General features: G+C 35.8%; 1 protein-coding gene across 1 annotated transcript in view; it reads left to right on the forward strand.

Annotated features, from left to right (window-relative positions):
* Positions 1-16,021, forward strand: part of CAMK4 (calcium/calmodulin dependent protein kinase IV) — a 181,628-nt gene that overhangs the window by 147,438 nt on the left and 18,169 nt on the right. Inside the window, exons 6-7 of the mRNA XM_006913277.1 lie at positions 6,577-6,667; positions 8,779-8,853. Of these exons, the coding sequence (XP_006913339.1) occupies positions 6,577-6,667; positions 8,779-8,853 (166 nt within the window). The remainder of the gene's footprint in view (positions 1-6,576; positions 6,668-8,778; positions 8,854-16,021) is intronic.

The raw sequence follows: 16,021 nt of genomic DNA on the forward strand, positions 1-16,021 counted from the left end.
AATGGCAAATAAGCATAGGAGAAGATGCTCAACATTGTATGTCATCAGGGAAATGAAATTAAAACAACGAGATACCACTAGCCTATTAGAATGACCAAAATCCAGAACAATGACAAATGCCTATGGGGATGTGGAGCAACAAAAATTCTCATTTTTTGCTGGTAAGAATGCAAAATGGTACAATCACTTTAAAAGACAGTTTAAAATTTTTTACAAAACTGAATATACTCTTAACCATACTATCCAGTAGTCACACTCCTTAACATGTACCCAAAGGAGCTGAAAAGTTATGTTCACACAGAAACCTGCACATGTATATTTATAGTAGCTTTATTTATGATTGCCAGAACATGGGAGCACCGAAGATGACCCTCAATTGGTGAATGAATTGGCGGTATGTGGAATATTAGTAAGCACTGAAAAAGAAATGAGCTATCAAGCCATGAAAAGACATGGAAAAACCTTAAGTGCATGTTACTAAGTGAAAGAAATCAATCTGAAAAGATTACATACTGTATCATTCCACCTATCTGACATTCTAGAAAAGGTAAAAATATGGAGACAAAAATAAAAAGATCAGTGGTCTCCAGGTGTTGGGTGGGACAGGAGGGGTGAATAGGTGGAACACCATGAATTTTTAGAGCATTGAAAATACTCCGTGTGATACCATAATGAACACAGGAAAAGATTCAAAATGAACAAAATATCATATATATGGATATAATATATCTATACTTATATATTTTATATATGTATAATTGGAGTCATGGAATAATGATGGCAGATAATGTTATATTTGAAGAAATAATATGCACAATTTTCCAAGTTTGATGAAACTTATAAGGCCATACATTCAAGAATGTTAACATATCTCAAGCATAAGGAATATGAAGAAAATATCAAGGTATATTTTATTCAGTTTTCTTAATTAAAGATAAGTAAAATAACATAAAGTGGTCAGAGAAAAAGAGGCACATTATATCAGAAGAAAAAGGTAAGGATGACATTAAACATTTTATTGGAAATAATGCAAGTAAAAACAGTGGGATAACATCATCAAAGCATTGCAAGATAAACGATGGCGCAACCTGATATTCTAAACTCAGCAAAAATGACTTTCAAAAATGAAGGCAAAATAAAGACTTTGTTAGACATACACAATAGAATTCAACACTAGCAAACCTACAATACCAAAGTAAACTTGGTTGTGCACTGCAGAATGGAACTGAGCAATTTATGTTGTCTTTCACTTCACAGGCTGTTGACGATTCTGAAGGCATCATAGAATAGATTTCGAGAGTAAAAACAAAGGTAGTGGCAGGTGTCCAAAGCAGATATGACATAAAAGTAGAGTGTTCTCTATAAAATCCTTATTTAAATTGATATATGTTGGTTCTAAATTTTCTGAGGAGTAGAGAAGAGCAAATTCATGCAGTTTAATTTTTCTTCTCAGTAGGAGAACTGTAGTCAGAACACTGTTTTCTTTTTTTTTTAATGACTGGTTGTTCTTTGTCCTGTTAGACTTTTAAAGAGATTCAAACTTCCTCCTACCAACTCCTGAGACATTATCAATTAACCACACACAGCCCATCGAACACAGCATAGCTGTAATTAAACTAAATTACTATGCAGTCGCTTTCATTACGCAAGGACACAGGTTTTGTTAGGACCATAGAGAGAGTTTAATTATATGTCTAGACACCCCCTGAATTCAGAGCAGTGGTATTACATTGTCTGCTTAAAAGAGAGTTTGCGCATTTGGTGATTGCATTTTTTTGAAAGACCAAATGGTAAGATATGTTTGGGTTATTTTTTTTCTTTTTTAATTCCACATTCTATTTTAATACATGTTTTATTTAAGAACCATCTATACATCTGTGGGTATGTTTACCCAGGAAAATGTACAGATGTTTACTCTTTGTCATATTTGATATACATTTCACTTGCATCCAAAAACTTTTCCTTTAATACATCCCAAATATCCACTCTTAACTTATTAGTATATAGAGCGTGTGCTATGGTCTAAAACTCGATCATCTCTCGTAATAGTTCTTCCAGCTTCCCCATCCTTAGCAAGAAGCTCATCCTTTTGCCTAAGGATGGAGTGCTTTCTACGTTCATCCTCAAATTTGCCCAATCAGCTTCTCCAGACAGACAAGAGTTCTGCCTCTTTGTAGACTCTATAGACTCTGCTTGACCAGACCATTCAGATTCAGGCACTCTCTTTGTTTTTCTTGTGCTGAAACCTGAATTCTTTTCTCTCATTTTAAAAATGTGTTTGCTGCTTTTTTCTTTGTAACTGTGGATCATTTGGGGATCTTTTTCCAAGCTATGCATTATATTATCTCCTGAATACCACCTCCATTTAACTGGTCAAAGCTTTTCATAGCCTCCATTCCTAAAATTGCATCTTTTCTGAAATCTTACCACATACATTGGATATAAGAGAATGAAATTATCACATGCTTATCCTCTCTAAACATTCTCAACAGCCCCTTGGAAAGTTGCCTCACATCATGCACTTGCTCTGATCTTATATACAAATACATTTTGTATACTGATTAATTTGTTGACTAAATGTATATTACTTCAGTTTTCTCTATATTTTTGTCAGCATGAGACTTGTATGTTTAAACCAGGGAACATCACTTTTTTCTGTCAAGTTTTTGCATAATGCCTAATTTAAAAAGATAGCCGTTCAATTAATAATAATTGCTATTGAAAGCAATGGTGTTTCACTGAAGTCTTGGTTGAGTAAATGTTTTAGGTTTTGAGTTGAATCTAATGGAAATAGTACGGGTAAATGACATTTTCCACTAGCACCATATAGATTACTCTTGGGAACACGTACATAATAGTTTTCTAACATGCACATATATAGACAGAGAAATGAATTTCCAACCTGTCGAGAGTATCCATGCTCCTCCATTCTGACTGTGTACACCAGGAGACTGGTACCAAAATCAAAAACAAGAACCGGAGTCTGACTGCTCTTCATGATCTCTCTTCTTGTCAACTATTCTAACCTGACACCCCAGGTTTCCCTGCTCAGTGGCACTCAAAACTATCCTCCCTGTCAGCATCCTGCTCCCTTTCCCCATGACATGGCTACTCCAGCAAGCATTTCTGAGCAAAGCTTTGTTTTATCCAGACACTTCTAGGCCACACCCAAAACCTGAAGCAATGACCACACATGGGAACCTTACTGCAGGGACAACGGCAGGCCCAGTCGTCTTCAAGCTCACCACTAGAGTCCAGCAGGGAGCCTTCATTTACAAACAGAGGCCTTTTGGCTGACCTGCTGTTCACTAATGTGTCATTAGAGCTGGCCGAATCACTGCTCAGTTCCATTTTATTACACTGGCAAATACAATTTATGAATGCTTCAGACCTGAAGAAAATGGAAGAGAAAACAAACAGATGAATTTTCAACTGTCATTCATCAAACTCCCCTGAGGCATATGCTGTATTAGATATTCACAGCAGTGTCAAAAGATGTGAAGAAATTAAGTCAGCCATAACTATCAACTTAATGCTACTACAGAAGACCAAAACCTAATTATATAATTATTCAAAACGTGATTTCGAAGATAAAACCCTTTTGCCTTATCTTGCAGTTAAAATGTTATTATTGGGTTTTGGCTTTTTTCAAAGTGATGCTGTAAATTTCATTCATCTAACTGATACTCAGTGAGCATCTCTGAGGTGACTGAGTATTATCAAATAATATGTGTGGTATGTTTCATAAGCACATAGATGCTGAACTTTATTACAGCTAAATGTATCAAAATGATGTTGCTATGGAAATACATTGCTACAATGTAAGCACAAAAATTTTAACTTCTATTACAAATTAATAACAGCAAATGAATAAAAGATGTAGATTACCATTAATAGGAATTTCAATTTCTCAGAAGGAAAATTGAGTTCTTTATTAATCATTCAAAAGTATTTGTTGAGTGTGTTCTTAGTGCCAGACACTATACAGGAAACTAGAAATCTGGGAAACCAGATAAAAATTTTCCTTGTCTCATGGAGTTTTCAGTCTAGTGAGGGAAACATCCTGAACATAGAGCTTGCAAAGAAACACATTCTGTAAAGAAAATTAGGAAGAATCAATGAGAATATATAAGAGTGGGCGGGCATATATGTTAGTTTGGAAGGACAGGTACAACCTTCTTGAGGAATAGACAGTACAGTTTCATCCTGAGCATGAGGAGGGCTGGCCAGGTGGGGAAAAAGAAAAAAAAAAAGATAGAAAAGCATTCCAGGAAGAGAAGGCAGCTGAATCAGGATGCTGAGGTGGGAAAGAGATTAGGTAGGGCCTTTGAGCAACTGAAAGAAAGTCTATGTGGTAGAATAGAGCAAGAGAAAGGAAAGTGGCAGAATGTGAGACTGGAGGGGGAAGCAGGAGCCAGATGATCAAGGCCTTACAAGCAGAATAAAGTAATGGGAAATGATTGAAGAGTTTCCCAATGAAAGGAAATGGCCTGATTCCCTGTTCTGCTGTGTGGAGAATAGCCTGAGGCACACTAGAAATCAAAGAGCGTAGTTAAGCAGCTACTGTGGTGATCTAGCTACGATCATGGCAATGGCATAAATGCAGGGTGTTTCAAGAGACATTTTGGAATTAGAATCAACAGCACTTTGTTAGGGATCGAATGGAGGCAGTGAGGGAGAGGAGACAATCAGTTTCTTACTTGAACACTTGAGTTGATGAGATACCATGTTTCGAGAGGAGAAAAACTAGAAGTGGGCTGGGAGGTCAAGAGTTCAGTTTTGGACATGTTAAACTTAAGGTACCTATGAGACAGCCAACTGGAAATGAGACATAAATGGTTTTTACAGTCTTGAACTACTAGCAATGTAATTACATAGTTTGTTTAGTTACTATGAGACCAGATATAGTTACCAACTAAATGTATTTATTCATATTCCGAGCACATCATTTGTAACAGATGGTTTTCAGAATAAGAGAGTATGAAATGCCTGCCACTAATATAGAATTTATTTTTTAAAAATTTATAACCCAAGTAATGTATAATTTTATAATTAAATTTTATATATTAAAATATAATTAATTTTAATATATTATTATATATTTGATATATAATATCTATTAAATATATTTAATATATTAATCTATTTAATATAATATTTAATATATTATATTTAAAATATAATATGATTTTATATATTAAAATGTCATTTAAATTAATTATAATCTCACCACACAATTTTTTATACACACGTGTGTACTTGGGCAGGGAGGGGCGCTATAAAAAGTAGCTGAAAAGAAAGGAGTAGACAATCAAGAAGAGTTTACAGCAAAAGAGAAGGCTAGCAGCACAGCCTCGATAAAGATCTAATTTAAGAAGCAGAGTCAGAAAAATATTTGTTTACTCATGTACTTAACAGCTGTTCACTGAGCATCTACTGAGTGCCAGGGACTGTTTTAAATTCCAAAGCAAGAATCATAGACTGCAGAGTGTTTTGTCTGGCCTCTACAGGGTTTAACATTTTTCAGCTTCATTGTCAACATTTAAAATGGATATTTTACATCAAAAAATCTGAATTTCTATCTTGCCTTGAAAAATCAGAAAAGCTAGCAATGTAGGGCCTTCCCCACAACAGCTGGCTGAACCCGAGTTGCTTTGCTTCTTAAGGGGTCGTGCTCTCTCCAGAGACAGACACAGTCCCCAGGACTTCGCGGCGTCTCCCTTTTACTTTACACTGTGCCAACTTCCTTCATTCTTTCAGGGTACCTTCATGCCCTTGAAGTCTTTGTGACCCCTGCTTAAGAGATATAAAATCATATGCAACATTGCTGCTGCCACTCAGGCCAAAAGCAAGGGAAAGATGCTGAAGATTGTAAGCAGGGAGCGACATGACAAAATCTGCACTTTAAAAAATGACTCTTTTGGCTGTGTGGAGGAGCATGGGCTGGAGAAGAGCTGGCTGGCAATTAAGCTAGTAATCGAGTAATTAAGAGGAATGTGGCCTGGCTGAAGGCAAGAGCGGTAGGCAGGGACAGAGAATAGATACCTGAGGCACTAGGAGGGAAAACTACACAGGGTCATGGGTTGGATGTGTTCTCTATAATAATTACTCACATCTAAATGATTGTTCAAACAGTAACTATGAAGTCTTTGCCATGGTTGTAAATTTCTAAGATGACACATACAATTATGCTTTTCCGATAATAAATCAGACAAATTTCAATATACAGCACCTTCACTTTTTATAATAATAATTAGCCAGTTTGAGCAGATATGGATATATGAATAAAGGGAACTGTAGCTAATATCTTCCGAGGAGTAAATGTTTTATTTTTGGCAGTTGGTTCTATATAATTTCAATTCCATTTCACTTTTAGATAATTTTATATAAGCTATCTAGAATGATGTATAGTTTGAAATACATTTTCCTTCATGGTGTTTATTTTTAAATCATAATGTGTGTGTGCTCATGAATCACATAACTTAAAGACTATTATAATTCTGAAAATAGTAAATATGAATATTAGAACTATAAATATAATTACATGAATGCTACTTTATTATATTCTCTGTTTAGTACCTACATGAAAATGGGATTGTCCATCGTGATCTCAAACCAGAGAACCTTCTCTATGCAACTCCAGCCCCAGATGCACCGCTCAAAATTGGTGAGGCCATTTCCTGGTGTCTTATGACCCCTCTTCCCAGAGCAGAAGAAATTTACTCTATGGAATTTTTGATTATGGCTCCATCCAGTTTAACCTCCATTCAATTTTCTCAAATATTTGGTGCCTATAAAGGAATAATGCATTGTTTTGGGAAGTCTGTGCTCTTTCCTGGAATATTGATCTGGAATTAGTGCCTAAAGTTGGTGTTCCATTGCTGGAAAGACAAAGGAATCACAACTCTTGGAAATGACAGAGACTTCAGGAGGTGACTTTGTATTTTATAGATAAGTTTATATAGAAGAAAATCACAGATTACTTAACACTTCTTTTTCGGTTATTAACTTTTATTCCACAAATTGGAGGGAGCTTAATTTTAGATAATCAAGAATTTTGACGTGAATATTTTGTACCTATCAGTGAATTTAGGATCTGTGTCACTGTTATATGAACAGAGATAAATTAAGATACATATTTCCCAAAGTGTAATCAACGGAACCTTGGTTCCTCGGCTGAATGCACAAGAGTGAAGAATTCCCTTTTGGGAGAGGTGGGAGTGGTTTGTAGGGGTGCTAAGTTTGGTCAAATAGGTTAGAAAATGCCAGCTTAAAGTTAAACAAGATTTTTATTTCTGCAAGAATTCTCAGAACCTTAAAAAGCTAATGTATGGACTGACAGCTAATGTAGTGTACTGCGAGGCTTTTCTCAAACTTTATTTAACTCTGAAAACCTTGTTTTTTTCCCCACTAAACATTTTGAAGAACTATGAAGAAGAACTTTGAGAAATTCTGATCTAACCAAAGAGATCTTTAAATCAGCATTTTAGAAAAAAAGTATATTAACTATTACTTTCCATGTGCCTTCCAAAGCAAATCTTCATTTGCAGAAAAAAAGAAAAGAAAAGAAAAGTAAGATTTATTGTAGGCGGATTCTCCTTAGTAGAATCTGTCTTAAATTCTCTGAAGGGCTTTGCTCTCTTGGTGTGGTCCTTTATAATGCTAATCTGATGAGTGCACTGCATTTATAAGTATTAACACCTTTGAAAATTAAGTTGTACACATCATGGAAGAGCTCAAAAAGCATAATGTGTTTTATAAATGCAAAAAGCTGAAGAGAAAAAAACACTGAAGTCCTGCTGGGCAGCCAGCTTGTTCTCATTATCACTCCTGAAAGGCAGTGGGCAGCAGGGAGGCTCCTATTTCTTTTGACATCACTTTCAAAGATTTTATCCTTAAAGAAATTTCTTTAAATGGATGGATAGACACTAATTTAGGCAGAAGAGCCTTTCTTTCTGAAGAACTCCCTGCTGCTTCCCCTGATAAGGATCAGCACCTCCCTAGAAATGTGGGCTTGTCTTTGAAGTCTAAAATGGCATCAATTCTGCACCTGTCTTCCTTGAAGAATGACCTTGAACGGTTTCCTGATGTTTCCAGAGTGAGGCACATGTAGCCCAGCAAATAGACCATAATAGTAGCAACTTTTGATGATGTTTTATCTAGGTAATATTCTGAAGAATAAATAAAAAGGATTTGGGGGGGGGGGAAGTCGTATTCCTCACATGAGAATAAATTCTTATCTGCCAAATACGCTAGGGAATGACATGATTTATTTTGAAATAGAATAAACATTTTGATGTTTCTGTTCATTTCCTTGACATTTATGAAAGTCTAATTTTTTACATTGACTTATTCCAAGAGATTAAAAGTTCTGAATTATGTCACTAATTCTATATTGTCCTTTAGAGTTACTGTTTTATAAATCTCAGAATTAATATTATACAAAATATGTCTTTTGCAACTATTACTTCAAGAAGAAATAACTTATTTGCTTGCTAAAAGCTGAGAATTGTAGAGAAAGGTATTAAAATATATTAGGGAGTCATATTTTTCTCCAATTTAAAGCAGGACTTGAATTATTATTATTACTTTGTTTTAGTTTCCTCTTCATCTACATTCGCTTCATCATTAATACAAAAACAAGTCAATAAATAAATGTTAGTTGTATTTTGAATAACAGAAGCATTCTATCATTTTATAAAAGCTGAGAAAGAACTTGCTTCATTAATTTTTTTCTTTGGAATCCATTTTAAATAAATTTTACTTTTTTTTCCTTAGCTGATTTTGGACTCTCTAAAATTGTGGAACACCAAGTGCTCATGAAGACAGTATGTGGAACCCCAGGGTACTGCGGTATGCTCTTTAGTACTGATACTCTACTTTTATTGTTATTTGAAATCTATTTTTATTTAATGATGTGATTTTTTAACTCCTAATATCTCTATTTAAAATACTTACACAATTAAAATAATTAATTAACTAATTAATTTTTTAAAAGATGATGTAAGTAAAAATAAATACATCAGAATTAAAAAAATAAAATACAATGCTTACAATTTGATGCAAGTCTCCACATAGAAGGCATATGTAAATGATGCTCAGACTACCTCTTGTTCTGCATGAGAGAACAAGGAGGCACCAAAGAGACAAATTTTCGAACCATTTTCAATTATGTCGGTTTTAGGGCACCCCTGTTAGAACAGCAGGGGGAGAGGAGGCCCCAGGGAGGAAGGACTAGATTCTCTACACCTGCTTTTGAGGCGGTAGCTACTCTTGGACCCATCCAGAAGTAGAAAGACAATCACCAGAAAGAGGGCAGGGAAACAGCTTTGTTTGTGGTTGGAGTAAAAGCCATGAGTCTTTTGTCACTTTTTTAATTTGCTTTTCCTTGGAAGGTATGTGAGGATAGCGTGTGTCATTAATTCAGATGGCATGTAGGACAACAGTAAGAATGGGATAGTCAGTCCCTAGTCCTCATTGATGGCACTGGCCTAGCCTTGCTAAGACCAGGGCTCCAGGTGGAGTTTTCCCACGTGTCCCCCAGTCTCTGGAGATGGACTGTCCAACAGTCCTCACATCTTCTTGTCTCCCAGGGTCAGCTGAAGGCTCTCTATGCAGTCCACTGCTGAGAGACAGAACAATAGTTTTTTATTCTTGCCAGCATGAAACACGCCTTTTTTTTCTTGATGGCTGAATTAACCTGGCAACAACCTAAAAGTCAATAAACCTTACAAAACTTATCAAGAATTCCTAAAGTTTCTGTGGCTAATGAATACATCACAAATCAATTAAAATCTTAATATGGACTACAAAGAAAAAAGACAGGATTTCAAGATATCAGTCTCAAGATTAGCCATCATTTTCTCTTAGGACCATCATCTTTTTGCACAAATCTTGCTTCGCTCACTCATCTCTTCAGCAGAGCTTCCTGTTGTATACTCAAACCAGTGCTTGACACCAGGGAGACAAATTTTCTGCCCCCATTCCCACCCCCACCCTAGGGGCTCACAGTCTATAGGGAAACAGACATGGAAACCCCAAAATTATAGCACCTTAAGAAATACCATGTTATGTGTATGGAAACATAGGAGAAGGGAGGTATTTGGAATCACCAACCTTATTCTTCCATGGCATTTATATTTGTTAGTCATCCCTGTCTCAGAAATAGATACTTAAGAACTACGTAACTAATCATAACTAACTCATTTTAACAGCTTTTGAATTCATAGAAATCAGACTGGAGAGTACAGTATGATATCCGCTGAAGGGAATGTATGATTAAATTCACAGAATTTTAGTGCTTGAAGAAACTTTAATTTACTGACATTCTCATTTTACTAAGATCCAAAGAGTCCCAAGATTTCACATCAAGTTGTTAGTGGATCAAGGATGAGAATCTAGGTATCTAAGGGCCTAAAAATAGAATTATAGAATTCTCTCTTTAAAAAGGCAATATAAATAAGTCAATATAGCTTTCCTTTATAGAAATATTTATCAGTTATTGCTTTTAGTTTAAAATGGTTCCTATTTTAATTTTTTAATCCTCAAAAGTATAACTTGATTATTGTTAGAAGTAAAAATCCAAACATCTGTAATCAATATTAGTAGCCTTGTATATTCTGCCTCATCTTTCTCCATGTTCACATAAACATTTTATAATTTTGTTTTTAACTAGTTAGTTTTGCTAGTAGTTCTAAAATATTACTTCCTTGAAGCTTCATTATTTGTGAATCCAATAATTACACAGAATTAAGTGTACCTATCTTGCTAAGTACTTTACTTTGTGCCAAATATTGTTGTTCTGGATCTTAAGCTTCTTGAGGACAAGGACAGTTCAACAATTAGGAGTAATTTCAGAAAACTCAAAATAACTGTGGCTTAAACAAGAAAGAAGTTAATTTCTCTCACGTTAGGGGTTTAGAGATAGGCAACCCTGGCGGGTTTTGCAGCTGTGGCTCAGCAAATGTGATGGATCTCAGTGCAAGGGATCTAGGCTTTTCTTGTCTTGCTCTACCATTTCTTAGAATACTTCCTTGCAGTCCAAATGGCTGCTTGAAATCAGTCATTGCACCTGCAGTTTACATAACAGGAAGGAAAAAAGGTCAAAAAAGAGTGTACCCTTTCACTGTTAAATGGACTTGCTAAAGCCCCACGGGTCACTTCCACTTATATCTTATCAGCTGATACTTAGTTATAGCCTCCACACTGCCACAGAAGCTGGCACTGTGTCCTTTGACTGGACATGTTATTGCCCCAAATGAATTCAGGATTCTGTTACCAAGAATGAGTATTGCATTAGACAACTTGCTATTTCTACGACAGACTTATGAGGAGGATTCCCATTCCTAGGGGGGGAAAAAGTGAAAATCATCGCACTATACCACGTTCACTATAGGCATCCTCTCGTTTGGTTTTGTTTTTATATTTTTTATTTTCCTTAGCACTCTTAGCTGACAACTGTCTGTGACTCTTCCCTTCTAATGATGCCATATGCACTTTCCCTTTCTCTAATTCAGATGTCTTCATTTGTCCTCCTCCTCTATTTCTTTCATACTTCCAGATCTCCAAGACTATGGGAGGAACATGAAACCCTAAATTTAGTACCATGTGCCAACTAGGGTTGCCTATTTGTGGTCATTAGTTGCTGACCAATTAGTAGGAGCATGAAAAGAGAATTGAGAAAAGAATGATAAAACAAAATAAGGATTTCTCACAACAAGAAAGCTGATGGGCAATTTAGTAATTGTTGTCTAATACCAAATACTAAATATTCCAAGGAGGTAGGTAGGTTGGAGCAATTCTCTTGAGAATTGAGCATCCCCGAAATGAGATAATCAATGATTCACCAGTGATCTCTCAGAGTCCCTTCTGTGACTAAGAGATAATAGCATCCTTTCAAGGGCTTTAGTAATAGAGCAGTTTTTTCTTACAGCATTATAGAATGGTCATTCCATAGATGAATGATTCATTCACTGACAAAATGAACGTTGACTATTTGATAGATTCCATATTAGGCACTGAGATTACAAGAGTAAACACAGTATGGTCTTGCCCTTCAGGGATTTCATGGGCTATACAAGAAGAAAGACCTGTACGGGATAAATCAAAGCTTGTTGTGATAAGTTCTATATTTATCTGAGCCAAAGGGTCAAGGATACAGAGAGGAAGTAGCAATTAATCCTGCCTAGAGAGGTCTTTACAGAGGAGGGGCAATTGAGCTGGACACTGAAGGACGAGCAGGAGTTCAACAAGTGAAGAGGTGGCCACAAGGCATTTTTTTGTCAGCAGGCACACGAAGGGAAAAGTCATAGAGGAGTGGTAGCATCTGGCAAGTTCATGGACTATTTGTTACTTCCTCACTTTGAATGGCTGGGACATAGAGTCCTCTGCACAGAGGTTACAGATGGACATGCAAAGGTAGAATGGACCATATTTTAAAAGAATTCTTACTTGCTTTGGTGGATAATAGTACTCTAGCAAAGATTCTTAATCAGAGCAATCATATTTTTAAATCAAATCTGTATTTTATAAATATCTTGATAATGACGTTGTGACAGATGGATTTGACAGAGAAAAGAGATCAAAAGAAGACAAATTAAGAAGCTATTGTAAATGCTCTTTTCTGTCCATCTTACATCAGAAATCTACACACAGGTTTTTGTCACTCCATAAACAGCTTTTCAGCAGATATTTGATCTATTCCTATATCCAATCGTTTATTTTTTTAAATATAGAATGATTGTAAAAATACTATTTCAAACTCTTTTCCTTGCCATAAACAAGCCTGTCTTACTGATTACAGACGTTTATTTTCCCTTTACTATTTTTTTCCATGCAGATGTTCATATCACCCTAGAGGCTGTGTAATAAGCAAAGAGGGAATTGAATGGTTGAACGTAATCAGGATAATCCTTCCACTCTGCTGTAGGTAAAGGCTCCCAGGAAGGAGTCATTTGCTATATTATAAGAAAAGGAGGAAAAAGCAGCATAGAGGCTAGGGTAGAGCAGAGCGGGAGGATGGAGAGGGAAAATAAAAATGCTTTGTGGACTCTGAAGTACTAAACATATGTTGGAATCACTAATATATAGGCTGAGGCCAGCTTAGAAGTCAAAAACAAGTAAGTTCAATGTATTTAATTACAAGCACGGTCCAAATTATATAAACATTTATTTATACATTCTTTTGACCAAAAGGAAATACACTAAAATATGACCTCAAAGTGGAAGTAGAGGAGGAGGCAGGATTTTAAGGATGCACCTGTGTATAGTAACACAGAGAACACCGGAAAAGCTGAGTTAAAGAAAAACAGAAGTCACAGTAACGCCAGGGCACAGGAAGTAGATGATGTAGAACAGAGGAAAGATGAAGAATTTCAAATTTTAAAAATTTTAATGTAAAAAAAATTGTAATGTAATGATGAATATTTTTATTCATCTGTCTTATAAACGATTATGAACCAGGCTAAAGCCTCCTGTGAGGTTCACTCTCAGTTCTAGCCTTTTCTCCTCTCACCACATATAATACTGTCATCAGTTTGGCAGGTGTCCTTCTGAGGTTATGTGGGTGGGGAGGAAACTGTCCATTTATAGAATGAGTTGAAAATGAGACCAGTACAAGACTGATGAGAATCACTGTCGTGCTACAGGAAGCATGACTTTACACAGAGACTTTACATTTAGCTTGAAGTGTCTGAGGCGCACATAATTAACTGGAGAGGGGAGACGTGAGCTTGTTTCCTTGCTTGTAAGGGCGATTACATCCCAAGTCAATTATCCTCATGTGCGCTGGGTCTAGTTTCTACCTTTAATGGAAGGCTTTTTTTAATTACATCTTTTGACGAAATGGGCATATATGTTATACTAACTGTTATTTGTCAGGAAATAAAAGAAAGAAAAACCTCCCATTTGGTCTCATTCATAGACCCTTTGCCCCAGGCTGTTAATATCAGAGGGTTCTCCTATAAGTGAATTGGCAAATGAAAAATCACAGATGCTGTGTGTTTAAGCAAACACTTATTATTTCCTGGGGAATGTGCCCAGTTGAAACTAAACTCCAGTCCAGAAAATTAAAATTTGTGACCCAGATAAATGAAATCAATAACTAGTTCTCTGAAATAGTCCACAGAGTTAACACTGAAGAAATTCTCAACATTGTGTTGTTGAGAAAAGAAATTGATTTCAAAAAAAAAAAAAATCCATTGGGCCATGACTCCTGATAAATTAATATTACTACTAAAATGTCTTACCTAGATTAGATATTAATACCAATCACAGAAAAGAAGTACAGTTGACATTAAACAGTTTAGGGGTTAGGGAGCACCAAATCCCTCATATAGTCCAAAATCTGTGTATAACTTTTGATTCACCAAAAACATAACAATTAATAGCCTATTGTGATGGGAAGGCTTACTGATCTATTAAACAGTCAATTCGAGTAAACAGTCAATTAACACATATGTTGTATATATATTATATACTGTATTTTTATAATAAAGCTAAAGCTAAAGAAAAGAAAATGTTACTAAGAAAATCATAAGGAAGAGGAAATACATTTACAATGGTATACATATTTATTGAAAAAAATCTGTATATAAGTGTTTCTGCACAGTTCACACCTGTTTTCCAAGGGCCAACTGTACAAGCTATTAGAGTAGAAATGAAACTAATATGGTAATGGGTTAGATAAAAAAAGTAATTCTATACCATTATCTAATTTATTCATAAGCTTAATTAATTAAACTTATGTATGTTCACATGTCATATTTTTCCTTATCTGTTTATTCAAATTCTATTTTCAGGGTTCAGAGCTACTAAGAATTTATTTTCTCTTGGCATTTGCCAGGGTCTCATTATTACAGTGATAATCCTATTTTGTTGCCACATTGCTGTGTTTTAAAGAACTTATTACATTCACTATACCAAAATTCAAGATAATCTTTCAACAGCTTTACAGTCAGACAAAAGAGATTTCTGCCACATGAACACACACTAATATGGAAAATTTAAATGAAATCAAAGAGATAAATCTAAAATACAAGCTTTCAGAATAGTTTCATAAAAGATGTGTTTTTGTTCATTTCTAGAGGACTAAATAGCCAAGGTGAAATAATAAGAGTATCAAATTATATTGGTAACAGAATCAAATACGTGATGATTTCACCTGAGAATCAATTAAATACCCACAATGATGACTTCCTTTTTACTATAAACTTTTTAAAAACTAGAAGAAGTAAATACTAATATAATGTCCACTGCACTTCCTGTAACTCTCTGCTTGACAGGCTGGCGTGTGTACACTAGGGGTCCTTGGGGCCTGTCGACAGTAGGAAGGGAGCGGAAAGGTGAGAGGAAGAAAACAGAGGATGCTAAGCAGTGAGCAAAGGGTGCCCAGGGCCCTCTCCTCTTCCTGGCCACAGCCCTCCTTTCTCCTTGATATAGGCTGTGTCCCCAAGCCATCATGTCTGTCCCAGAGGCATGCTTGCAGTGCCTGATCCAAGTGAACAAGTGCCAGTTAAAGGGAAAAGTGGGGCTGGGGACATATACAGGAGTCATGAAGAAAGGTCATAGCTCATTTATTCTTGACCTTGCAGAGGACAGGGACTCTGCAGGTTAGTGCGAGTTTATTTTAAGCGGCCTTGTAAGTTTTAAATCTAGAGGAAAATGAGTCTCTTGGGGTCTTTACACTGGTCTGGTACTGATCCAAACAACGTATATTCTGTAGAACTTTAATTGTGTCAATTTTTTATTTAATAAGTATTTATCGAACTCCCATTCTGTACCAGGTAGGGTTCTAGTTGTTACAGAGGAGACTTCTTTTGAGATGGTACATTTTAGTGGAAGAAGACAAATAAACAAAATGAAAGTGTAAATTATATAAAAAGTGGTGATGATTTCTATGGAAGAATAGAGAATTGGGGAAGAGAATAGGAGTGGTAGGAGCTTGGGTTGCAATATAAACAGGGTGATCAGGGAAGGCTTCACACGAGAAAGGAACGTAAAAGCAAAGACTTGAAAGAGGAAA

Source organism: Pteropus alecto, unplaced genomic scaffold, assembly GCF_000325575.1.
Source record: "Pteropus alecto unplaced genomic scaffold, ASM32557v1 scaffold20, whole genome shotgun sequence".
Classification (NCBI taxonomy): Eukaryota; Metazoa; Chordata; class Mammalia; order Chiroptera; family Pteropodidae; genus Pteropus; species Pteropus alecto.